This window comes from Globicephala melas, chromosome 17 (genome assembly GCF_963455315.2).
Source record: "Globicephala melas chromosome 17, mGloMel1.2, whole genome shotgun sequence".
Lineage (NCBI taxonomy): Eukaryota > Metazoa > Chordata > Mammalia > Artiodactyla > Delphinidae > Globicephala > Globicephala melas.
This window is the reverse complement of record NC_083330.1, coordinates 69,509,029-69,535,711: the sequence shown is the minus strand read 5'-3', so window position 1 is coordinate 69,535,711 and position 26,683 is coordinate 69,509,029. Positions and strand designations below refer to the sequence as shown.

The 26,683-nt window shown below is 44.3% G+C and overlaps 1 protein-coding gene across 5 annotated transcripts in view; it reads left to right on the top strand.

Moving 5' to 3' along the window:
- The window catches only part of ASAP1 (ArfGAP with SH3 domain, ankyrin repeat and PH domain 1), a 351,377-nt gene that overhangs the window by 274,560 nt on the left and 50,134 nt on the right, over positions 1 to 26,683 (top strand). For all 5 annotated transcript variants that reach the window (XM_030875819.2, XM_030875813.2, XM_060287023.1 and 2 more), the window contains 4 exons: positions 3,052 to 3,152; positions 6,039 to 6,108; positions 22,130 to 22,217; positions 24,303 to 24,351. In XM_030875819.2, coding sequence (XP_030731679.2) covers positions 3,052 to 3,152; positions 6,039 to 6,108; positions 22,130 to 22,217; positions 24,303 to 24,351 — 308 coding nt within the window. The remainder of the gene's footprint in view (positions 1 to 3,051; positions 3,153 to 6,038; positions 6,109 to 22,129; positions 22,218 to 24,302; positions 24,352 to 26,683) is intronic.

Genomic DNA, 26,683 nt, shown 5'->3' with positions numbered 1-26,683 from the left:
TGTTTACCTGAAGTGAGTTTCGCGTTTGCATTTCTCTTTCCTCAGTACACATTGATTTCTATTGTGCTTTCAAAGGATTCAGAACCTATTTCATTCCTTCAGTTGTGTTTTATTTTGTTTATTTATTAAGTGTTACCAATTCTCCAAGGTTTATTTTCTCAAAAAAGAGAATCCTCTTTTCCTTTATCTGGAGTGCCCTGCTAAACCCTGTGACAGAGACAATCATTTGTGTGACTTTCTTAGGCCATAAAACTCATTACTAGTTAATTTAGGATTGTTGACGCTACCTCTGAATCACTGCTTCTTCCTGCTTGGTTTAGTGGAATCGGCTTCTGAGGTCAAAGCCTAGGCATCAGCCACTTTATCCACCTTTAAAACCACATTTGTCTGATATAAAGCAAGGTCTACTCAATCTGTTTGTTATTCAGAATTGAAAGTTAATTTAGGCTAGTCGTAAATATATGTAAGGAATGTCTTAGTAGTAAGTTTACAGACTATAATAGTTTTCATAAGCTGTCAGCATCTGAATCCTTATTTTTTTAAAAAGGTAAATACTTTTATTTTTTTAACTTAGGCTTTCAACATTGTAAATTGACTATATTCCAGTAAAAATTATTTTTTAAAAACCCCAAAATTTAGGCTGTTATTTTAAAGGTTAGCAAACCAGTTAAGATGAGAGGTGCATAGTTTTAAAGCGTTCAGACAGATAGGAATTATGTGGGCAGATAAAGGGAAGTTTAGTTCAAAGAAAAGCGTTCCAAGGAAGAGAATTAACTTAATGAGAATTGATATCAAGGAGATTTTAGATTTTGCCTTTAATGTTCTGGAGAGGTATAGCTATGGCAAAGATCCCTAACTCCAGGTTGATAGTTAAGTGATTTTCATGTGATTTCATTGGGTTAAAGCAGGAGCTCTGTGGATTTCATTTATCCTGGCCTCTTATTTTGTCCCACAGCTCAGGCCTCTACCACCTGATCTAGTTTTCTATCCTGATTGTTCTTTATTAGTATTATGGCCACATTGCTGCCTCCTTGAAAAAATCCCATGTGTCACTACTATTGTATTGAGGGCTGTCACTAGAGGCACTGGTAGAGGCAGGCTATCTCTGCCTACTTGGTGTGTGGTACAGGTCCTTGGTCATAGTTCCATCCAGAAAGTACCTGTCAGGGAGGGCAGAGTGGGCCAAATTACTCTGAGTTCAAGGCTGTGGACCCTGGTTAAAAGTAAACACGGAGGGGAATTTTTCAAGATTCCTACACCCCACTTCTCCCCAGGTGATTAAACTTGTCCAATGAGATGTTTCAGCTGGAGGGAATCTGGCCAGTTAAAGGCAAAGAAATTACTCAGATTAAGAAAATGAATAGAGTTTGTAACCTCTTTCGTTTGAGTCAACTTGCCTGGTACAGCGTGCGCTTAGCTCTCAGCTGCACCTACACGCGAGAGCAGGACGGTGTGGGTTCCGAGGGGGAGCTTCCGTCTCTGAGATGGGCTGTGTCCCAGTGTCCTCAGCATGTTCACCCCGCCTGGTTTTCAGGGAGTGTTCGGGGCGTGCTTTTGAACGGTGAACTCATCACGTGTAGACTAGCCCTACAGAGGTGCGCTGTCCTGCAGATTTTCCTGCAGCTATTATTAACATTAATATGCATTCACCGAGCACATGCTGTTTGGTCCAGAGGATCCTGAATGCCAGAAAGAGGCCATCCTGGCCTGGAAGGCGGGCCGTGCACAAGCCGTCAGTAAATAATGGCTGCCTCCGCTTTCTGTCTCTTCACCATCGAGCTGCAGCTTGTGAACTGGATATTTTTATTAAATTCTCTTCACTTGGAAAAGAAAGGATCTTCTTACAATTTGTTGCTCTTCTTAGATTTTCTACGTAATGACCTGGGTTTCACCGAGGTGTTGATTCCCTTTACACACACACACTTGGAGGTTTGTCAGCCCCTCAGTCCTGGTGAAATGTGTACCTCACGTTCTTCCATTCGGCTTTTTTTTCTGTTCTCAAATGACCTGAAATGAAACTTGATAAAGATATTTTATTGTCCCATCACCCAAAGTTTATCATGACTCTAAAGGGCGTGCGTGAGAGAGAAATCTGATATTAATTATCTTCACAATGATGTTTTCTCTGTGTGTTACAAAAAGTGCTTAAATTATAGACAATAAGACTGTCAATGAAATTAACTATTTTCAACTGTTCTGCCTTTTTTTCTCTTGCTTTTGCCCTTCCTGATCGAAGTCTAGGAGAGTAAGTCAATGCTTTCTGTGAGAATGTATTGTCGTACCTCTGTGTCTAAAGCCCCGTGTTCTCGTTCTACAGTTCGGCATTGTTAGTTTGTTTCTTGCATTTCCACAGTGTAATGGCTGCGTCTGGTCATGCAGTCTTTAGAAACAAGGGGGAGCCTCAGTGGATGTTAAATCAAGCTTGTTTGTGTCCGTGTTGTTCTGTCAGCCTTTGTCACCCTGTCACCACGCCATACACTTTTCCCTGCCTTAAAGTCATCTTTTTAAATTAAAAGCATGGTTATAGGTATATTTTTGCAGAGCACTAGTAAGTTACAAAACAAAAATTTTATAGCAATTCTTAGTTCCTCACAGAGGAGGTGTACTTTCCTTTGGGGGTATTTAAGCAGAACATGTGAGGCAGAGGAGGAGTACCTGAAAGAAGATCTCTCGGGATGCATGAGCTTGTCTTGTGGCCCGCTTCGGTTCCTCCAGCCCTTCCTGTGCTCACCTCTGCTGCCAGTGTAGACTGGTTTGAGTCATAGACCAGTCTGTCGCTGCACTGTTCATTTGAATTCGAGCTGGCTTCTGAACTAGAAGTAGGAGATCTCCACCCCAGGCCTCAGCTTGGCCTCGAACTTGCTTGTGACGCTGGCAGTTGCTTGCCTGCCCAGTTTCCGCCTCTAGAATAAGGACAAGGACCCGACAGCTCTCAGAAGTTCACAGTTCTCTTAGCTCCAGACCAACAGGCAAAGGCTCCGTGGCAGAATAGAGTCAAGGGTTTGAGAACTGTCTCCGGCATTTGTCTGATCTGTGGTTTCTCCTTTCTAGGATTCCCAGAGCCGGCAAGGAGGATACAGCATGCATCAGCTCCAGGGCAACAAGGAGTATGGCAGTGAGAAGAAGGGGTACCTACTGAAGAAAAGCGATGGGTACGTATACCGCCGGCCTGGGGTCCTGTGTGCGCTTAGCATACTTACAGGTGTTAGGAACCTAGGAACCTGTCCCAGCCTCTCAGGGAAACGTACTTACAAGGTTTCCAGTGCACCAGCTTCAGACCTTTAGCACACTGCTTTCCTCAGTAAGGCTGAGATGTAACCTGCTGTCTTCAGAAGCAGCAGTAGTTGTTCTGTGGTCCCTGAGTGGCACCTGCGACTTGCGACGTGCAATTTGAGGAACGCAGGCACTGAGTCGGACTTGAGCACACGGCTCGCCGACTGCATGCTCGCCCACCTGTCTGGTTTTTCCACTGTGGTTTTCTCTGCCAGATGCCCCCCTGGCCGCGCAGACCCCAACCTTGAGAGTCAACCTTGACTCCGCTCTTTCCTCTTGCATCACAGCCAGCCTGACGACAAGCTCTTCCGTTTCTATTGGGTGGGCCAAAAAGTGCCTTTGGTTTGTAAGTAAAAATAAAAGACACATTTTTCATTTTCACCAAGAACTTTATTAAACAACGTATTCACCCTTTTGTTCCACTACCTTCTGCCATTTTTCAGGCAACTTTATAATTCCATCTTCCCGAAACTTTGTATCTTTTTGAGCAAAGAGCTGTTCCAGATGCCTTTTACAGTCTTCCAGGGATTGAAGTTTTTTCCATTAAGAGAATTTTGTAAAGACCTAAATAAATTGAAATCCGAAGGTGCAATGTCTGGTGAATACAGAGGATGAATCAGAGCTTCCCAGCCAGGCTGGAACAGTTGTTGCCTGGTCATCAAAGAACATGCAGTCTTGCGTTATCCTGGTGGAAGGTTATGCGTTTTCTGTTGACTAATTCCAAACACTTTTCATCAAGTGCTGCTTTCAGTCGGTCTGATTGGGAACAGTAGTTGTTGGAATTAATCGTTTGGTTTTCCGGAAGAAGGTCGTAATAGAGGACTCCCTTTCAGTCCCACCATATACACAACACAACCTTCTTTGGATGAAGACTGGCCTTTGGTGTGGTTGTTGGCGGTTTATTTTGCTTGCCCCATGATTTCTTCCATTCCACACGATTGTACAGTATCCACTTATCATTGTCCATCACAATTTATTTCAAAAACGGAATGTTTTCATTACATTTAAGTAGAGAATCACATACGGTTAAGAAGGTTTTTTTCACTTATCTTATGTGGAACCCCAAGCATCAAAATGATTCACGTAACCAGGCTGGTGCAAATGATTTTCAAGCCTTGATACGGATATTTTGAGTATGTCGGCTGTCTCCCATATGGTATAATGTTGATTGTTCTCGATTCATCTCTCGATTTGATCACTGTCAACTTCAACTGGTCTACCCGACAGTGGAGCATCGTCCAGCGAGAAATCTGCAGCACGAAACTTCGCAAACCACTTTTGACACGTTCGATCAGTCGCAGCACCTTCTCCACACACTGCACAGATCTTCTTTTGCGTTTCAGTTGCATTTTTACCTTTCTTGAAATAACAAAGCATAATATGCCGAAAATGTTGCTTTGTTTCTTCCATCTTCAATATTAAAATGGCCACACAAAAATTCACCACTTTTGATAAGTCTTGTTTTAAATGCATGCTGATATGACAGCTGTCACATGCAGTCTAACAACTGTTTCCAATGAAGTTAAAGACAACTAAGTGCTACTAGAGCCATCTTCTGCTACTAGAGCCATCTTATGCTACTAGAGCCATCCTATGCTACTAGAACCATCTTATGGGAAAAACCGAACGAACCTTTTGGCCAACCCAATAACGAGAAGTTATACATGACTTGCTGCCTCTGCTGCCCTGCTCTCAGATGAGCACGGTCACCTCTCCTGGACTATTTTGGTGGCCTCCTAACTGGTCTCTCTGTCACTCACTCGTCGCTTCTCCGGTTCATCTCCACACAGCACGTTGGGCTGTTCCCAAAGCCATTCCCCACCTCTCTCTCCAGCCTCATTTGGGCCATTTTCTCCCCTGGTCCTTCCACACTTGCCGTCTTTCTGTTGCTTGAACAAATGATTCTGTTTCACAGTAAGTAAGTAGAATCTTGATTATTTGCTTTACTAATTATCATCCTTTAAAAGAAAGTTTCTTGTTTTCTGATTGTGGGTGTGTGCTGCTTGGCTTTATCTAAGACATGTCGATTTTCATTTTGTTTTAATTTGTTTGTTAAAATTGCAACTATTTCTCCTACACATTTCTGGGATCACTGTCAGTTTTGCTCATCATTCTTCCCATGCATTCAACAGATGTCTTCTGGGAGTCCTACATGCCAGGCCCTGTTGTAAACACTGGGACGATAACATTGAGACTATAACATTGAAAGTCCTTATCATTATAGAGCTTACATTCTCAACAGGGAGACAGGTGATAACGAAGGAAATATGTTTATACATATATGTATATGCCTGTAGAAGACTTAGAGTGCTGTTTTATAGGCCTGAAATTTTAACATAATTAGATGATACCAGAATTATCTTAAAGCAGCTTGCTTTTTCAATCAACAGTGTGCTTTAGAAATCTGTTTATGTAGGTCTGCACATATGTAGTTGTTTTCTTCTTTTAAACTCCTACATAATAATACTCTGTAGTATGAATGTAACTATGATCACTTATTCATTCCTCCTATTAGATTTCTGTTGTTTCTGTTGTTTCCCATTTTCACTATCGAAAACGATGCTATAATGAGCATCCTTGTGCCTGCCCACTAGTCTGAATTACCCTCCACCTGGGATAATAAAAGGCAACCAAAATTTTCTGGTTTGTGTGGTTTTTGGTTTGGGGTTGGGGTTTTTTGGTAATGACTGTTATGCAAAATAACTATGTTATGATAGTTACGTGAACCAGGTACTGTATCAGCTTGTGTTTGACTCCCTCCTTAGGATCCGGAAAGTGTGGCAGAGAAGGAAGTGCTCCGTCAAGAACGGGATTCTGACCATCTCCCACGCCACAGTAAGTGTGTCTGGTAATTTACCAAGCTGTGTCTGTGATGCCTTCTGGCCACGTGGACTGGAAAGCAAACACGTGCTGTAACCAGCCGTGAAAATTTCCCCAGGTGCCTTTAATGTATGGATTAGGTCAGGGGGGTTAGGATATTCCTTTACAAAAGAAATTGGTCCTTTCTTCCTGCTTCATCTCTTGCTCCGCCACAACTTTTTGTCTTCTGCTCCCTCAAACTGAATCAGGTATTCTTTTATTTTATAATCTCATCTTTGAGAAAGTATTACTGGTTGTTCTGAAAAACCTAAAGTTTTCTGAATTATAAAGATGGCAGAGGGTGTTGTGTTCTATACATGAAAAAGTAATGTAGGGAATGAAACAATACGTGTTACACTGTTCAATCTTTTTTTTTATTGTTACTATTTATTTAAATTACTCAAAAAGCCCCTCAGTGTGCTAAAGGATTAAAACATATATAAATAAAACAGCGGAATACTGGAATTTCCTCAATTATGACTCCCCTTATTTTAGGAATAAAGGCAGTCTAATAGAAAGTGGAAAATAATAAAGCCAGGTTACTAACATTTACATTCTGTTTCCCTTCAGATTGTTGTATACCTATATATTATGTAGTTATACTTACAGTCTATCAGAATTTTTATTTTTATGCTTCGTATCACCCATTTCCAACTAAAAGTTCCAGTATCGACAAAATCCCTGTACTTGTCAAAAAGGTTCAGTCTTGGTGGTAGTCAAAGACATGCACAGTAAAACAAGGAATTACTATTTTGCCCTTTTAAAAATAGCAAAAAAAATTTTTTTAATCTTAAAGATGCAAAGATTATCGTGGAAGACGTGACAAGTAGGAATGGAAACAGCAACGTGTAGCAAGAGTCTTGACAGAGGTGCGTGCAGTTTAACCCAGCGACCCCAGCTTGGAGAGGCTTGTAGTTAGAGTGCAGTATCCCGTGCCGAGTGATACTCTTCAGTTCTGTAAGCAGTTAACTGCTAGCAGGATAGTAGAAACAAGGGATGAGCATTTATTACACTGGCTCAGATTTACCTCTGTGGAGGAGGAAAGAAAGTGCCGCTTATTAAGCACTTCCTCGCGCCAGATACTTCATAAAGTTTATTCCATTTAGTCCTCCCCACAGCCCACGTGGTATTAGAATCTTCATTTCACAGATGAAGAAAATAAGGCACAGAGAAGCACCATGACTTGGCTGGTAACTGGCAGAGTTGGAAACTCAGGCTTGGGTCTGTCTAGCATTGGGCCTTACGCCCCTTCCAGGCTGCACTCACCCCAGGGCACTTAATCAGGTCCTGTTCATCTCCCTTCAGCCCCTTAACAGACCTTGACACAATGTGGTCGGTACACACCTGTGGCCAAACCCTTCCAGGTAGTTGCTTATACCTGCATCTTAAAAATTATTGGCCTTTATGCAACTTGAGCAGTTATGTCATCTCTGTCCTTTTCCTCCTGCAGAAACCTTGGGCTGATTCCTCAGAGGTCTTCAGCTTCCCTCAGACAGCCCAGCTGAGATTTTTAACTATCATGCCAGTTGGGACAAGCCACCCATCTGATACCAGAAATCCTGCTGGCAGACTTAGATCAGTTAGTAATTATCACTGAGGCTGTCTAACAGTTAGTCATTTATTCAGCAATGTTTTAATAAGCTTCCACTCAGCCACGTGCTGGACTAGGCATCAAAGATACACAAGTGGAAAATGAGATAACTTTGACCTGCTCATGTTTAATTCCATACACAGTTAACCTTAGGAAATGAGTCCTATGAAGAACTTCTGACAGTAATAACATTAGTTGATATTAAGTAAGTACTTACTATGAGCCCAGTTATAGAAAATGCTTTATACAGATTACCGTATGTAATTGTTGCCACAAGCTACCAGATAAATCTGTTATTAAGAGGGTTTAAGTGTCTTGCCCAAGTCCCACAACTGGCAAATGCTAGGATTTCACTCTTAAAGCCTCTGTGAGGGCTTAATGGTTTGTTGGCTAAGGAGGGACTGACCCTACTCATTATTTTGGTGATTAAAATACTTGTGAGGCTGTGTCGTAAAGGTTTCTGACCACATGATCCAAGATCAGAACCACTTAAGGGAATAGATAACACTTCCTGAGTGTACACCCTGGGCTGGGCACTCCTTGCTCTGAGCACATTACCACAGCCCGTCTTACATTATTATTAGCTTCTGTTAACTCCTATTCCATAGATGATGAAACCGTCTCCATTCTAGCCCTGTGTGACAGTGCAGATTCCCACCATCTAACTTTGACTTTTCAAAAGCACTGCTATCATCCCATCTCATCATCATCGTCCTGGTGGCTGATGTTTTTGGAATGCTTACCACGTGCCAGGCATCCACCAGCGCCTTGATTAATGCGTGCTAACATTTAATCCTCAACAACCCTGAGTTAGACGTGAGGTTGTTATCTCCATCTTACAGATGAGGGAGCCGGGGCTCAGAGAAGTTCACCTCCCAAGGTTACCCAGCTAACAAATGGCACGGCTGGGAATCTGGTGCAGGCTGGGACTCCACACACCCGGATGTTAACTCCCCCTCACCTGCAACCCCAGTTCCTCCCCAGCTTGGGGTCCCAGGACACAGCCCTGAACTGGGGGTGCCTAAGAGTCAGTGTTTGCGAGAGGCATGTGCCTGTATGAGCCAGCTGGGATTCTCTGATGGCCTGAAACAGGACGTGACCCCTGAGCGGTGATTCATTTATTATAAGGACAGTACAGTACAGGCAGCCCTGCAGTTTTGTGATCAGAACCTCAGTGTGGCCTGTCTTGGGTCAGGTATCCTATACTCTTGGGCAACTGCAAGGTGAACCTACCTCGGGGCGAGTCCCAAAGGCATCCAGGATGGTCTTAGGCCTGCAGCAGTCAGAACAGTGCTCTTCAAGTCGCTGGAGTCCCAAGAGACATTCCAGCTGCTGCGCTGTAAGGTATAGATGGAACATGTGGTCCTCAGTTGCCTGAATGTGATGGTGCCTGGCCTTCAAGTCACTTTCCTGAGCCCAACTCATGTCTAATAGTGTCTGATCTTACTAGCTGAGTTAGGTGTAAGCAGTGTGACCCTCTGAGTTGGGTCTAAATCTTGTGCAAGAGCAGACATAAAAAACAGAGAGGCCCCAGGGGAATGTTAGGACTTCTCCACTCCCGGGAAGTATTCTTCAGGTTAAGTGTGCTAAAGTGAACATTTCCAACCATTTGACTTTATGTGGATCCAGAGCTTTTAGTTAAAAAGTCGCTGTGTGCGCCCTGTCTTCACGTTCTTCTTGCCTTGGATTCGTCTGGCCGTAACAGTCCTCAGTAAGCATTCTGACAAGTTACTAATGGCCTTATCCTATTCCATCGATTTGCTTCTCTTAAGAACCTGCTGTGGGAGATCACAGAGATGATCCAGCGAGTCAGTGGCACTGCTCACGTGTAGTTTACATGGCCTTGGGTAGTATGCTGAAAATAAAAACAGACGTTCTCTTCCACCCTCCCTTCTTCTTTCCTGCCAAACACGTCATTGTGGCCAAGTCAGCTGTTTCTGTGCTTCCTTAAGGCTCTAATCAACAGCAGACATCACATCAGCGGCATTGTTTAGTGGCTAAGAGAATGGACTGTGGCATCTGTCAGATTTGAGTCTGAATCCCAGCTTCGCCATTGACCGTGTGACCTTGAGAAAAATATTTAACTCCTAAAGGGGCTAGTAAGGATTAAATGAGATACCATGCTGTGTGTGGGCCACAGTTCCTAGCAGTTGTTGCTATTAGTGTTACCTCCTCAGATGTTGCTGGCGGTACTGAAACCTATTGACAGTTAGTTGGCCTCTCCTGCTATAAACGTTGGGAATTGTGGGTCTACCTCTCCTGCCCCCGGAGCAGCCCAGAGGAAGATGGGATTCTCCACCTAATTTCTGACTGCCTCTCACTGGTCTATGTTAACCTGTTCCCCACTTTTCACTGGCTTTAGGCCACACTTTTTTGCTGCCAGTTATATCACTTTGTAATCACATAACCTGCTCCCACAGAAAGATCTCTGTAGCCAGCTCTAGCTGGCTTCTCCAGACTTTGCAAACACCACTGATCACTTAGAATCAGGTTGAAGGTCAAGGCCAGCAGTTTCCTGGGAAAACATATGGAATTCAGTGATCATTGGAAAAGTGGATAAACGAACTTTTTTGTCAGAAAATATAGGGCTTTTGTTTGGGACCCCTTAACGCAGGGGTATTCCTCCTTCTTGAAGGGCCCCAGTCACTTTTGCAGGTTGTTCTTGTCAGGTTGACCAGGAAAGGGTCGGATATGCATTTAGATTAATGAGCTGCAGTCTGCTGGCTTAACCACATATGCGAGACCTGCTCCAGGGGCCATTCATCTCCCCAACTTACTGTTCTAGGAAGAAATCCACTTTGTGTACACCTGCAAGATTTGCTCCCATCCCTAGAAGATTTCATCTACAAATTCATTGCTTCATGTACCTGTTCAAAGACATAATTTTTTTTTTTTAATTTACTCTTTAAAGTAATCCAGCACTTTGGGAATCAAATTCAGTTGAGAATCTCTGAATCTGCTGTAACAGTAATATTGATAGTATCTACTATCTGCTCAGCCCAGCACATGATGTTTGCATTTCAAAATGCTAATTCTAACAAATCTATGGCAAACATTTTAGTCCGCCTCAAAGCTTAAGGATAAAAGTGTTTATATCAAACCACTAAACTATTACAAATAAATTTCTGTACCCTTGTATTATTTGCTTGTACTTTTTTTAACTATAAGCATTATAGTATATAATAAAACAAATTATCAAAGAAAGTATATGAATTATAGGTGAAATATTACTTTATTATAATAATCCTGAAAATTAATTTCAAGAGTATAAGAAGCTTTGCTTCTCAAAAACCCTTCCTGAATTTATTAACCCCAGTGTCACATACAGTTCAAATATGGGTTGGCAAAAGAAAGATGACTGCCATTTATTGAGCATTGAGAGCGTGCCCTGCACCCAGTCTTCTGCCTACACCTGCAGGCGTGGTTCACGGTCTTCATTTTTCACTAGTCTGGAAGATCTTAGGAGGTGGAAATTATGTCTTACTCACCTTTGAATTCCCAGTGACTAACACACTGCCTGACATGTAGTTAGTGCTCAGTGAATACTTTCTGAATGAAGTTGCATTTCGTAGATGAAGAAAGTAAGGCTCAGAGAGATTAAATCCCATGCCCAGGGTCACATAGTCTGTAAACAGCTGAACCAGTTTTCAGACCCCAAAGCCAGTTCTCTTTCTACTACATGATAGGCCTTTCCTCCGATGTCAGCTTGTCGTGAGGTCTTTGAAAGGTCTGTGAAGAATAGTTCTTTGGAATGAAACTCCTTACCTTGTTGTTGAGTCAATCATAGGGTCTCAGGGTAAAGACAGCTCTAAGGGTTTCCAGGAGTCGGGAGCAGAGGAGTTGGGGTCATGAAGATGTTACAGGGGGTCCATGAACTTATCTTTGAATCTGAAGACTGATTTTTTAAAGTCATACATTCTTTAAATGCCTGCAGATGCTCTTATGATTAACACTGTAGCAATCATTAAATTCATAGCCACTCCTTTCTCAACACTAAAAATGCTTTCAGTATCACACAGAAGTCCACTAAGGTTTGATTTTTACTCTAAAAGTTTGAGAATCCAACTGAACCGGACCAGGCGGAGCCTCTTTAGATGATTCTTGGTGGGCTGCACGTTTTAGGAGGATGAGATCAAGAGCATAGCCCTCTGAGTCAGCCTGGAATTCAATGCCTCTTCAGCTGCTTATTGTGTGTGGCTTTTAAGGTACTTAATTTTACTCCTCACTTGTTAAATGGGATACTGACAGTACCTGTCTTTCAGTGTTGTGAGAATTAAATGAGATGATGCATTTAAAGCTTTGTAGAGCCTGGACCCCACTAAGTGTCTGGTAGACCTAATAATTAGTCGCATCACCTGGGTGAGCCGAGGTGGGGTGACAGCATCCAGCACCACGGGGCCAGACTGCTATGACTGGAGTCCAGATGACACTGAGTCCCTCACAGTACTGCCGGATTCATAGGTGTGTGTAAGGATTAAACCAGTTCATTGATTATAAGGAATTAGAACACAATGTGGGGCGGAAGTAGCAGTAAATAATTGTCAGCTGTTATCATTGCTATTACTATTGTCTTCTTCCCTAATGTGTTAACATCTCAATTTTAATTTGATTTATTGGAATTCCTTTGTATTGCTATTTCCTTACCCCTTGAGGTACTTAATGAAGGGCACCTGTCCTCTCAAAGGAATTTCATTTCTTCCTATTAGAGGTGAACAGCACTCCTGACAGCTCCAGGGCATTGCACTAAAGCAAGAATCTGATGTCTCTCTCCCTGTCCTTGGGCTCTTTAGACCCACAGACATTTTCCAAGGACTATTCTCTGTGCTCTCCAGAGCCCTGAAGATAACATTCAGCTGCGAGGGCTTTAACAGATGCGCTGAAAGCCCGTTCACAATGGGCTGCTCCCTGCCTCGAAGTGCGCTTAATAACCTGATTTCTGTGATTGGCCTCCATTGCTTTCTGAGGCTACTCTGGACTCTGCCCAATTGCACGTCTTTATTCCCATTGTCACTACAAGAAGAGACTATTTTCCTTACCCCCAGTGATTAGAAGCAGCACTGTGAATTGTAAAAGAACAAACTTTGGAGCTAATTAGACCTGGGCTTAAACTCCTGTACAAGCTGTAGGACCTTGGATAAGTTACTTAAGTCTTTGGAGCCTCAGTTTTCTCCAATGTAAAATGGGTATAATTTGCTTATTAAGATGTCTTACTCCTTTCTAAGCAGGCACGAGGCCAGGTACTACGGAAGCAGTGGTGAATTAGTGGCCCCTGTCCTCTTGGAGCCTGGGGTAAACAAAGGCTAAGTGCTGTAAAAGAAGTGAGCAGGTGCTGGGATAGAAAATAAGAGGGGCAGCCCCACTGGTGTGGGCAGGGAAGGCGTCTCTGCAGATGGCATTGATCCTGCTGAGGAGCAGTCCCCTCAGAGCGAAGAGGACAGTCCAAAGTGCTGAGGACAGAAAGCGTGTTCGGAGAACCCAAGAGAAGCCAATATGGGTAGAATGGTATCACTTTCCTTACTCGCTTTTAAGAGACATTTGGAGGTTTAATTAAACACTCTTTAAAAGCTATTGCTATCTGGGCTTCCCTGGTGGCACAGTGGTTGAGAGTCCGCCTGCCGATGCAGGGGACGCGGGTTTGTGCCCCGGTCCGGGAAGATCCCACATGCTGCGGAGCGGCTGGGCCCGTGAGCCATGGCCGCTGAGCCTGCACATCCGGAGCCTGTGCTCCGCAACGGGAGAGGCCGCAACAGTGAGAGGCCCGCGTACCGCAAAAAAAAAAAAAAAAAAAAAAAAAAAGCTATTGCTATCCAGATGCAAAAAAAAAAAAAAGGGAGAGAATTCAAGGATGAACTTAAAAAATACTTTATAGTTGGTATACCAAAAATTCCAATTAAGCAAGAACCATAAAAAATTTCTGTAGAGCATCCTGAACCAGTGTTTTTAATTCCTATTTGAATTTCTCCCTCCTCCATTGGAATAATAATTCTCTATTTTATGCCCCTTCCGTCGGCTTCAGGTGGTGCCTCTGTCCTTCACCTCATCAGTCAGCTCCTCACCCCACTGCCCTGGTGACATGGAGCTCCCTCTCCTCCCCCACTTTTTTTTTAAACAGAAGACCAGAGTTGACTTTCATAAATCAGGTGCAAAATGCAGCCTCAGGTCCTAAGGCACTGGTGTTGAATCTTCTAAATAGTCACAGTGACCAGCAAAAGGAACACAGCTGTTCCACGCAGATAGTGTTATTGGGACATAAAAATAAGCAGCACTATTTCCAAAACGCAGGCGGTCCCTGTGGAATATCTCTGTAGGCGTCTGCCATATTGCAGATAACAGACCTGACGACATTGACGGTTATTAGAGGGCTTCCCAAACTCAAGTTCCATAAAATATAAGTTTAGAAATCTAACTGGTTATGTTTTACAGGTTGTTTATTCTTCTAAACAATATATTCAGCAGCGATTTTTACTCGATTTGAATCCTGGAGAAGGAGCTTCTCCTTTTCACTGTTTGAATCCCAAGATGTGATTTGCAGTCCTGACTGTACATTAGAATCATCTGGCTTCACTCCCAAAGGTTCTGACTTAGTTGGTCTGGTGCTGAAGCCCAATGATTGCTTCCCAGGTAATTCTGATGCTCAGCTAGAAGGGGAATCCCTGAGCCCCTCCCCCGTTGTTTGCCAGTGGTGTAATTTAAAAGGACAAACAGACAGGAGGGGCGGGTAGTAAGGTGGAAACCTGCAGCCAATTTCAAGGACTTCTGTAAGGTTTGTGAACTGGCGTGGACCTCATTCAGAACTCAGCCAGTTTGAGGTCTGAGTCTCCCTACCTCCCTTTTTATTCTAGTTGAGGGTCCTTTTAATACATGAAGCAATAAAATCAGAGCAGTGGGCAGGTCTAAGCTCCTCTCTAAGCTCCTCTCCATTTCGAGTCCCCAGCGTTTCTGGGCCCTTTAGCCCCCTCTTCCGGCTCCCCTCTGTCTGTCTGGAGTCCCCTCACTTCGCTTGCATGCTCTTTTCATACAGAAGCCAGGGCGCTCTGCTTCCCCTTCCTCCACCCTGCCCATGGCACACAGCCTCAGTTCACCCTCTGTAACCCTCCTGTCACACAGGATCTGGTGTTCTCTCTGAACCTGGGTGACTTTAACGGGTAACTCTCCCAGAGGTGGTTGCATTTTTAACAGGGAATACCGCCTTAATCTAGAGGGATGTTGATGACAGTATAGAATCTTAGGTGTCAGCTATGTGGACGCCATTAGAGGAGATATTTGGGAAATAATAGCTATAAAAATAGTAACTACCATGCATTAAGCACACACCCCATGCTAGTTTCATGTTTTCCCACTTAAGTTTCATAGCAGCCTCACAAGGTAGTTGCCGTTACCTCCATTTTAAGGGGAAAAAGTCAAAGTCACACAACCAGCAGGTGCTTGCGCCAGATTTGAACCAAAGAAGTTGAATTCTAGAGCCCGTACCACCTCCCACCTGAAGGGGGAGCACCAGCACTTGTCCAGACATTGCCTGGGTTCATTATCAGCGGAGAAGGCATTGTCTCCCTTCTCTGTGACAAGAAGAATTGGGACTCAGGAGAGCTCATAGCTTCAGGATGGATGACTGGGCCTAGACTCGAACCCGGGTCTGATTGCCTCCAGAATTATGTTTTTCTCTCCATTCTACCGTGTACCTTAGAGTTTGAGTAGTAAATTGCTTTTGTAAGTTAACAGAACAGTGTATTGCTCCAGACAACCACGCAGGAGCCTCAGTGCGGCTCCATGAAAGCCGGGTGTTTATGACAGTGTCTCGTTCTGGCTTTAAAGACCGAGAATTGCACCCGGCACCCCCCTTTGGCTAGTACTCCAGAATCACAAGGGTGTCACAAGGGTGCTGACGCTGCCTGGGCTTTGAGGAACTGCCAAATAAATCTCTCCTGCCTTCATGTTGAGCAGAGATTGTTGGAACCTCTGGACTTGATTCTTAGATGAAGAAGGGAGGGTGAAATTGAAGGATTAAAGTGGTTACTACAGTTAAATAGGAAATGGGAATTTAAACGTTCTATACTGGGGCTTCCCTGGTGGCGTAGCGCTTGAGGGTCCGCCTGCCGATGCAGGGGACACGGGTTTGTGCCCCGGTCTGGGAGGATCCCACATGCCGCGGAGCGGCTGGGCCCGTGAGCCATGGCCGCTGAGCCTGCGCGTCCAGAGCCTTGTGCTCTGCAACGGGAGAGGCCACAACAGTGAGAGGCCCGCGTACCACACACAAAAAAATTCTATGCTGGCCCAAACGTACCAGCAAACGTACTGGCAAATAGTAGGCACTCAGTAAATGTTTGTGGAAATGACTAAATGATGAATAACTAGCACATTGGTCGGATGAGGTAACATCAGTCCCACTTCTTAATCAGGAGGCCTGATAACCTCTTTTTTTTTTTTCCTGTTTACAGCACTGTTTAATGTTGATTCTAGAGTGGAACATACTCTCAGAAGTCATGACAAGTTCATTACTGCCATAAGAAATTTTCAAGAAAATCTCCACTTGTAAATAGATCTTTCTTGCACGTGCACACATGTTCTGCCAACTAGAAATCGGTCCTATGGTTTAAATGGTTGCGAGGTTTGAGGGAATTCCTAGTCATCGTACTCTAGGATGAATTGCTTCAGTTGGGTGATCAGTTCCTTCTCCCCTGAGCTGTCTGAAGGCTCACTAAACGGATGGGGGAGCTCTAATTGTGACCACAAGATAGTAATTTTGGAATGTGGAACAGGTGGAGAATAAGTGAGACTTCTCAGGCGTATTAAGCGATCTGGAAGGGAAAGGAGGGAACTGGCCATTCCAGGGTAGGAAGAACCAGAAAGGGAAAGAGAAGATGTTTTCACTGACTCTGCAAATGTCCCGAGGGTCTGTCTGGACAGGGGAACAGCGTGATAAATGCGGAGAGCTCTGGGAAGAAATTTGTTCGAATCCAAGCTTTGCTTTTTACTTTGTGTAAAACATTGATCAGTTTATTTTCGCCTTCCTGACCCTTGGTTTTCTCTTGTGTAAAATGGGTACAGTCACTGTACCTAGCCCATAGGGGTATTGCAAGAGTGAAATAATAAAATTTATATACAGTATCGAGTAGTTTAGTTGCTCGGTAAACGGAAACGTCTGTCTAGCCCCAAAGAAACCAAAATGCTTTCCAGAAACCAAAGTTTTAATGTACTAAAGTTTTGGAGATAAGCTCTTTCTGCAGTGCTGGGTGTTCACTGTGTACCTAACTTCTTGTCAGGGGGTTATTGTGGTTGTTCATTGTGTGCCAAACGTATGTGTCCCTCCAGGGCGTGGTAGGTGTCCAAATAAATATTTATTGAAGAAAAAATTGAAATGCCTGTAAGAATCTGAACAGCAGTGTTAACAAGCGTTAGTCTAGGAAGTGCAGAGAGCTTTATTATTTTATTTTTACTTCTATCTACACAGCAGGCTCAGCCTGGCTGGGTCAGGCTTATTTCCCAAGTAATTAATGATGTTCACTTCTTGTTTGTGAAGCAGAGCAGTTCAGCAAGATGGTGGGGAGAAATAACTTCATTTCTGGATACTAATTCCAGTAGCAGCTGTTTTCTGCTCACAGAAATATGCCTGCGCTAACGACTTCACGCTTCCAGCAAAATCACTTCACCGCAGTGCATGCCGAGCTGTCTAAGGAGCAACGTGTGGTGTTTTTTTTTCTTTCGGGAGATGCAGACACATGCGTCAGAATCGACTCATGCTGTTTGTGCACACGTTTCTGATGACTTTCCCAGCGGAACGGCATCCTCTAGTTTGGGTGGCAGAGCATTATGTCACAGGGCTAATACCTTCATCGCTTCTGTGCAGGGAACGTGTCCAGAGCTTCCCTAGTGGAAACATTTTCAAAAACCTGCAAATGGCTTTGCCACATGCTTGTGTAAAAATGAACTCTTCTCTGTATAATGTTAACTGGAGAAAGCAATTTGCAAAACAGTATATACAAATTGAACCAACCCATTTTTTCTAAGAACAGACATTTCACACACACACGTATCTTGTTAAAATCCGGTATTAACAATGACTGTCTCTGGGTGTGAAAGTGGGATTAACAAGTAACGTTCAGTTTTTTCCTTGCACTGTGTCTAGCTCCGAGTGTTTCCTCAGTGAATATGCATTCTTTTAGTGAAAAGTAAAACCTGTATGAGGACAAGCCTCAGAGTTTCAGGGTACAGAGCCAAAACAATCTTCATTTTTGAAAGGTATCAAAATTGTATTTGGGGTAGAGCACTTGTAGCTTTTGAAAGATGCTGCTCAGCGGAGCCTGCAGGGGCCGCGGGCCCCTTCACTCATCGTTCAGATGCAGAGCCTGGGAGAACCGCATACCGGGTCGAGGTTACTTGGGGAATAATTTATTGAAAGCCTCTTTCTTGCCGTATCTTGAGTCCCTGGCCCCCAGTACAATGACCCTGGCTTTAATTCCAGCCCCCATCATTGCTCATCTGTCTTACTCTCTCGGCCTCCTCCACCAGCTGTCCCCCTGGATGCAAGCGCACTGCAGATCTCCTGGGATGGGACAAGAGTCCTTAGCACCACATGCAGCGCCCTCCCTGCTTCTCCTTCCGCATCACCTACTGCCTTGTCCCTTGCATTCCCCCAGGTACCTGCACCTGCCCCTCCTCTAAGCCCTCACTCAGGGATGAGGCTGCCTCTGGAGCCTTATGGAAATCCAGCTCAGGCTCTGGGCCCCGCCGGGCACCAGGCACGTCCTAGGCCCGTGGTCGTGTCTGTTTCCCGTAGCTGCTGGGTGGCACAGACCACCTGTTCTTCATATGTGCTTAGATGTGGTAGAGGCTTCATCAGTATCTTCTCCAATGAATAAGTGAATAGGTGTTTCAAATAGGCTTCTAAAATTTCTCTTTGAGTCAATTTTGAAAGTCAAATGACCTGAGAAGATATTAAAATAGAAGCTAATCTTGGGAACCTTTGCTCTATTTCTAACCCTTATTCTCAGAAGGAGGTGTTCTCGAGGGCTGGGGCTTCAGGCTGGTCCTGGGGGATTTTGTGTGGCTGTCTTTCCCATGGAAGCAGAAAGGAAGGAGGAGTGGGCCTTTGGTCCACTCAACCCTGGATTCCGCTCCAGGCTCTGCTGCTTCCTTTCTAGGAGATTTTAGGAAAGTTGGTTAACCTCTCTGCGCCTCTGCTTCTTCATCTTACTTAGTAAAAGAAACTTAAAATAGTTCCTTCACAGGTCATACATGAGATAGTATATGTAAGGCCTCTGGAATGCATTCGTTCATTTGATAAATATTTGAGTGCCTGCTGCAGAAAAATGTGTGCCCTTAGTGGGAAGCAAGATAAGAAGTAAATAGGAGTGAGAAGACCCAGGAAGAAAACACAGCAGGGTGCAAAGGGGTAGGAAGTCTAGGGAGGGTGGTCAGGCCAGGAACCACTCCTCTGGGGAGGTGCCGACTGGGAGAGTCCTGGAGGGAGCAAGCAGGAGGTGTCCCTGGGAGGCCAGTGCCCCTCACCGCCGGCAGGGAGAACAGCAGGCCAAGCGGCAGGGGCCAAAGTCAGAAGGAGCCTGGAGGTGGTGCTTGGAGGTCCTGGCACAGCCTGGGGTTTTCATTCAGAGTGTGGTAGGAATCACCAACAGTGAAGACTCAATAAATACATGTTTCCTTTCCTTTTTATCCTTTCTTGTACTTAAACAGTATGAAAGCAGTTCCTAAACTGTTCCACAGCGTTGTATCCCAGGGCAAGTCATCTAGTCTCACTATGATTTTAGTCTGCTGAACCGCCGGGACAGATTATATCTTCGTTCATCGGTATACCTATACATTAGTACTAAATGTCGAGAAAGGACTGTGACATTTTGGCAAGTTATACAAACCTGGAGTTTCAGTGATGGCTAGTGATTCCGAGCTTTCTGGTCCCTTGGTCCATGTACTCTGCTTCAGCATCCTGCTCCACTTCCTGGTGTTCCTGGGCTCGGTACTGGCCGCATCGGCTGCTTCACCTGTCGAAAATTGTGTTCTCTGCTCTTCAGAGTCACATTTGGGGTGATAGGTCCTTTGTCTCACTGGCATTTGGGGACAGAATACTATGTACAGGCAAGACATGTCTGTGTCAAGTGAAGTTCATGTTGACGTGGCAGATGTCAGTCCAGCAGACTTGACAAGCTTCCAAGGGAGTGTCACATGTCATTGTCACTGAAGTTGTGAGTCAATCATGCAGTGACTTAAACTGTACAAAACGCTTGTCATCAGAAGCTTTCTGGTAATGTACTTGGAAGTAGCCCATGCTTTGAAATGAGAGGTGAATGGTGATATTTCATTTTCCAGGATCAGTTGATACTTAACTGAATATTTTTTCCTTTTTTAAAATTTTGTCTCTGTTACTTGGTTGTATATGTTGGTTGTTCAGAAGCAGTGGAGTCACAAACATTCAGGAAGAAAAAAGAAATCATCTGGTTAACCCTCTGTCACATTCACATGTGAATGGTGTCTCAAAAATTCTTAAGGTTTTCTCTACTTAGGTTAGGAAACTTGAAACCTCTTATTATGCATAATCAACTTAAACTTGGGAAGTTCTTCCTCACGTCTGGCTCATATCTTCGACAATTTGAGTTCTGTGCAAATGGAAAACAGCTGCAGACCTTCCCCGATAACAACCCTTCACGACCTTGCAGACCATGATTAAGTCACTCCTCACCCTCTTTCCTCTGACTAAATAATGCCTTTAAACCATCTTCAAAGTTCCCGTTTTCCACTCCTTTAATCATCTGTTGATCTTCCCTAAGCTTTTCTGCATCCTCCTTTAAATGTGGATGCCAAATTGGAACATGGTATTCTACAAAGTCTCACCAATAACCAGGCTCGCTACCTTTCCAGCCTGTCAGATGTCTTTGTCGATCATATGGGAAATCCAGCGATTTTATCAACACCCCAAAAGATGAGGGACTAAACAGTTCGTTTTACAATGGACCCAGCCAAGGTTTGTGGTTGCAGCTGCTGGTTTTGGAGACGGGGGCCTTTAGCAACCCTACGCCAGGTCTATTCTAAGAAAATGTTTCAGGCCCGCAACCTTCTGACTCCCCATCCTGGGTTTGGCAGTCAGTCTGTAGTGCAGGAATCCCTTCCCGAGCCCTGGTTTCTCTTAGGCAAAACCGTCCTGTACAGGACTTTACTTCTGGTTTCCATGTCTAAGTCACATGTACATGCAAAGAATATGAAATCCCTGGGGGTCTCGCACTTCCTCCCCCGCCCCCCAGAGAGCTTGCTTTGGAACAGATAGACTCAGGACAAAACGTGTTGCTTTCTGTGTCTAATCTCCTTGAAACCACAGAGGAGGATCTCAGAAGTTGTCCAGGAAGCACAGGAAGGTAAACGGAAATGAAGTGTCTGGTGCCCATTATTGAGAGTGAGAGGCTCAGCGCGTGTCATTGAAATATTCTTGATCATACGCCACTGATGGGACCTGTCTACCGTCTCCCTCTCTGCTTTCCCTAAAGGCTTAAGTCGGATGTGGGTGGAAGTGTTCCTGGCATGGAGATTTTCGGAATCATGACTGTCAGCTGGGGTAGGCATGCAGGCCTGACTAAAGAGTGCATTGCTTATTTCCGCAGACTTCTGTTCGAGCAAAGCCCAGCCCAGGCACTCGGGCACTTCACCTTGGTCAGCTCCTTCCGGAAGCTGGCATTCACCATTGGCCAGCCTGTGATCTTGGACACGTGAGCAGGAGGGCCAGAAAGAGTTTTGACCAGAATGATTATGTGGCGAGACTCCTTTTAAGTAAAGCCTACATGAGCATGACTGTTTAGATGCTGCAGGCTCTGTATGAATTATGTGTGTGACCAAGAGAGTTGCTGGAAAGTGATGGGAAATCCTCATCGTCTTAACCTCTCTCCAGATTTTGGGGCTCGTTAAGCAATGTCTCATTGCTAGTAGTTGTCCTTGTACTTTTGGGAGAAGTAATGTAAATGTCGTGTTGTAACCAAAATTTGTGGATGCCTGAGACAGTGGGTTTGGGGTGATTGGTTACTGGGGTCATTTTGAGTGAATGGAGGAAGTACGCTCAGCTGCATTTCGCAGGAAGATGCAGTAGTGAAAAGTGCCAACTCTTCGAGCTTGTGTACGTGTAGGTTCCAGAAAGGCACCTTTCCATGGGTCATGCCCACTCTTCACTGAAAGCAAGATGGATTATCTCGATTCCATTCTGATTAGTCACCAGGATGTTTGTACACAGTTAAAAGACATTTAGTAGGCCACCTAACATTTTTTTTTCCCTTCTCTAATGAGATTCAGAATTCCAGTGGGGTGAATTAGACCTTATCAAATTTATCATGACCCTGCACACCTGCCCCACGGGCACCGGGCCTGTGGGGAACAGCTGATGCTGCCCGTAACTTCTCCCTTTCGTCTTGTGTCCAGTCTAACAGGCAGCCCGCCAAGTTGAACCTTCTCACCTGTCAGGTGAAACCGAATGCCGAGGACAAGAAGTCTTTTGACCTGATATCACGTGAGTCCGTTTTCTCCCGAGTCAGTTACTGTGCATTCTGCCACCAGCCTATTCCCGTTCTCTGGGTTGGAAACCGCGGCTTTCCCAAGCAGAGCTCCTTGCTGTATGTACTGCACACGCAGCTCTGAGAAGAGCCCTGGGCCTCTCTGCACGGAGCCCACCTGCAGGTGGGAAGGCATAACCGTGTCAGATCTGACTGCAGTGGAGTAGAATCTAGATTTGTGCAGTAAACCAGACCAGTTCTTGGCCACAAGTACACAGCTTTATCCCCCTGGAAGGATTTTTGTAAGCACACTCTCATTTCTCTCCTACATCTGCTGAATCAGTCTTTGGTGTGAGGCCCAGACGTAGGTGTTTTTTAAGAAGTCCCTGGGTGATTCTAATGTGTAGCTGTGGTTGAGATGCGCAGACATAGACTTGACGACACGGGTGTGCCACTGTGTGTGTCCAGCTGATTTTCCCAGCTGCAGAATCAAGCCCTGAAAGGAAAAAACATCTCCCTGCTTCCAAGCAGAACTGCCTTCTGACTTCACGAGTCAATGACACCGTGCTCTGTCACTGTCTTATTCCACGGGTCAGAGTGTGTTTTTCTCTTGTGATGAGGTTGCGCAGTGACCCACTCACCCCCCAACTGATGGCCTGTATTGTCACAGTCTTCAGAGTGAGGGGAGACTGTTTTCCTCCAGTCTGGCTCCCTGTGCTTTCACTGGTCCCATGGGTGTTCACGGTAGCTGAGGAGACATCTCTTTGTAAAGCAAGAGGATGGCAGTGCCGATGAAGTGACTCACAAATATTCTGAAATCCTCCAGCACTGACCTTCAGTGTTCATTCTTCTCTGTAGAGCCCCACGGGACAGGCCAACCCACAGCCTATGATCTATGTGTGTAGAGCACAGAAATACTCTCCTGTCCCTTGAAATCCTTCTGATGTAGTCCTGAGAATAGAACAAACAGTCCCAGCCCAAAAGATGGACTCAGTTGTGAGACTCTGGGTGGAGTCTAAGCTGGATTCTACAGCACTTACTGAAGTTCAGATTCACCATGATTTTTATGACCGTGAGACTTCTTGGGTTACTGATGAGAAAGAAATACGAAAAGTTGGAATTATACTGTGACTTCAAAAGTTAAGAACCCCTCGATTTGAGAATCCATAGGTTATTAATAATAATTATTGAATGTCTAATATGTGCCAGGTGCTTTATAAACATGGGCAAACCTCTCAAAAGCCCTGTCAGTTTCCCGTTTCACAGAAGAAAAACCTGAGACTCAGAGAGGTTCAGCAACTCACACAAGGTCTCACAGTGGTGAGCAGGGATTCAGCCGAGACACTTGGGCTCTAGCACCTGTGGCGTGTTCCTCTCTCTCAGGGAGATGGGGAGGGGGGCCTGCCCTGGAGCCAGTCACGTAGTGAGTGACGGGCTCGTAAGTAAAGGTGGTAAGTCAGTGGTAGTTCGACCTCAGTATGTAGAAACATTCTAGCAGATCCCACATTTTAAGGAAGAGCTTCCCTCATATACACCTGCCCAAAGTAACCAAGCTAAGCTGCCCTCTCCTTACCTGAGTCGCAGCTTGAGGATGATCCTCCAGCAAGGCTTGAGCCCTTCTTCCCTGCAGCCTGATTCAACCAGAGGGGAGCCTGGGGCACGATGTGCCTGCTTGTCAGGGCTGCCCTGTGAGTTACTTATCATTTCTGGAAAGGAGTTTTTTAAAAAGGAAAGCCAGTGAGAGGCAAACTGAAAAGGAAAAGTAGAATACTGAGTTCGCAGGTAGCACTCTCCGATTTGTCACCGAGATCCACTTGACCAGGTAGGGACCCGTCCCCCTTCCCACTTGTTTTTCGAAAGAAGTGCTAGGCATTCACGTGGTGTTCACAGTTATTTTGTTGTATTCTTGTTGCCCTTCAGAAGAATTATATTGACAAAGTGAATCGTGTAACTGCTAAAACAAAATGTTGCAAAAATAAAATTATATTAAAATCCTGCTTTTAATGTGTTCCCCACCCCCCAGGAACTTTCAAAATTTGCATTAATACCTAAGGTATTCTGCTTTCTAAGGTTTTGCTTTTTTCTCTTTTTTTGTATTTTAGATAATAGGACGTATCACTTTCAGGCAGAAGATGAGCAGGATTATGTAGCGTAAGTAGTTCTGAAATAACGGCACGATGCCTTACATTGAAAAAGCATCTCCGTCCTGTACAGTATACCTTTAAGTTTTCTTTTTTTTTTTTACTGAGAATCCTGGTGGTTATTTCTCGCCTCTGGGCCTTCACATGCGTCTCTCCTCTCTGTCTAGGGTGCTCAGTAAACTCAGGTGCCCCCTGCAAGGTTCTGCTCAAGCCACACCGCCCTGGGGGTTTTGCTCCCTCCCTCCTGCCCCGCACCCACTTCACACCCCTCTGGATCCCCTGGCTCAGCCCAAGCCCTCTGGAGACCTAGAGCTTCTTTTTTTATATCTTTTTTTTTTTTTTTTTTTTTGCGGTACGCGGGCCTCTCGCTGCTGTGGCCTCTCGCGTTGCAGAGCACAGGCTCCGGACGCGCAGGCTCAGCAGCCATGGCTCACGGGCCCAGCCGCTCCGTGGCATGTGGGATCCTCCCAGACCAGGGCACGAACTCGTGTCCCCTGCATCGGCAGGGGGACTCTCAACCACTGCGCCACCAGGGAAGCCCACCTAGAGCTTCTTGAGGACAAGGACTGTGCCTTCTTCATTTCCAATCCCATCATCTGCACTTGGGAGGGGTTTATTCAGTGTTCAAGTAATTCATACCTTTTGCCTTCTCTCTGGGTGCTGATGGTAGTGATGGGGGGGAGGACTTGGTTTTCATGAAGACGTCCTGGCATCCTGCACGGAAAGATGTTTATTTTCCTCCAAGTTACAGGGAGGAATTTTCACTGCCTCACTGAGTTGTTTTCTCATGTGAAAGTGTCCAGTGAATTGAACAGAGAAATCCTTTCTCATCTCACTGTGGAAGGAGGCAGGTACAACAGAAGAGCAGCTGCGTGTTTAAAGGCAGGCAGACTTGACTCTAGTCCAGAATCTGCCCGGTAGTGACTTTGTGACCTTGAAAAGATCGTCCCACCTCGGCCTTCTTGTCAGTAAGATGGGTTCTAGCCCTCGCTTGCAGGATTTTGAGACTTGAGGTCAAATGTGTAAAGCTTCTCATACAGTGCCCATTGTTTTTGTTTTTACTCCTGTAAACGCAAAGTGACTTTTAAAGTATTAAAACACCGTTATGCACTATTTTGTTTCTTAATACTTTTTTTGTATGCCTGTTACTTTAAAATAATTTTAAAGTTTTTTGAAGAATTGTCAGAAATAGTTGCTTTAATTCTTGACCCTTTTGAAATGTAGCCATTTCACCAAATTTGAATTATTCCTCCAGAAAATGAATTGTCCTTTAAATATGTATTTTCAGATTATCATGGCAAACGTTTTTAATTTCTTTGTCAGGAGTTTTCAAATAAAGAGGCAAATGTGGCATAAGAGAAGGAACCCTGAAAAAAGGGTGTTAACAGAACTGTTTCCTTTTCCGAGTCTGACACCAGTCCCACTCTAGGGCCTTGGGCAAGTCACTGAATCTCTCTAGGCTTCTGTTTCTTTAAAGCATTTTAAACCCTAACTCAGAGGCTTGTTGGAGGATTATATTTCAGAAATTATAAGTATGTGGCACATAGTAGATACTGGTAATATCAGATAGCCAAAATCTCAGGATGCCGAAGGAAAGCAAAATAGAGGCTTCTGCAGTCAAGTGAAGACTCCAGCATCATCAGTGCTGCTGCTGTTAAGTGCACAGTGATCTGCCCTGTGGAACCCAGATTCTTGACTTGTTTTTAAGAGAACAATTTCTAGTTTATAACTTGAGACTAATGATAGAAGAAAATATTATTTAACTTAAAAGGTATTAAATGCCCACCCCATCCCCTCCATTCCTGAACAGTTGTTGGGTTTTCTGCTTCATAGCAGAAAAGCTAAGCTGTGCGATCTTTTTCCTCACAACAGTGAGGGTGAGCGCCACCTAGAGTCAAAGGTATGACTTGCAGTTCACCTATTCCAGGTATTAATACTCTGCTTTGGTTTTTAATCCTCATTGCTGTCTCTATTACTTATTCAAATGAAATGAAAAACATTTCTAAACCACTGTTTGTTCTCATTTTTTTGTTGATTTTCTTCTAAAAAAGTTAATTTGGCTTTGGTTCCTCATTCCTGAAAGTAATACAACTCATTATAGATTCAAACAATTACAGAAAAATAGAGTCAAGCGTTCCATCTGTTTTTTTTCTACAAAAAATCACTCAGAGACAACCGGTATTTTGGGGAGTTTCTTTCTATCCCTTTTTTCCCCAAACAAAATATATAATTCACAAATACATTTAAATTTGAGATTATGTCATATGACAGTTTTTTTCCTTTTTATTTCACGAAACATTATATTGTGATCATTTCCCCAAAGTCATCCAAAAATGAGTTGG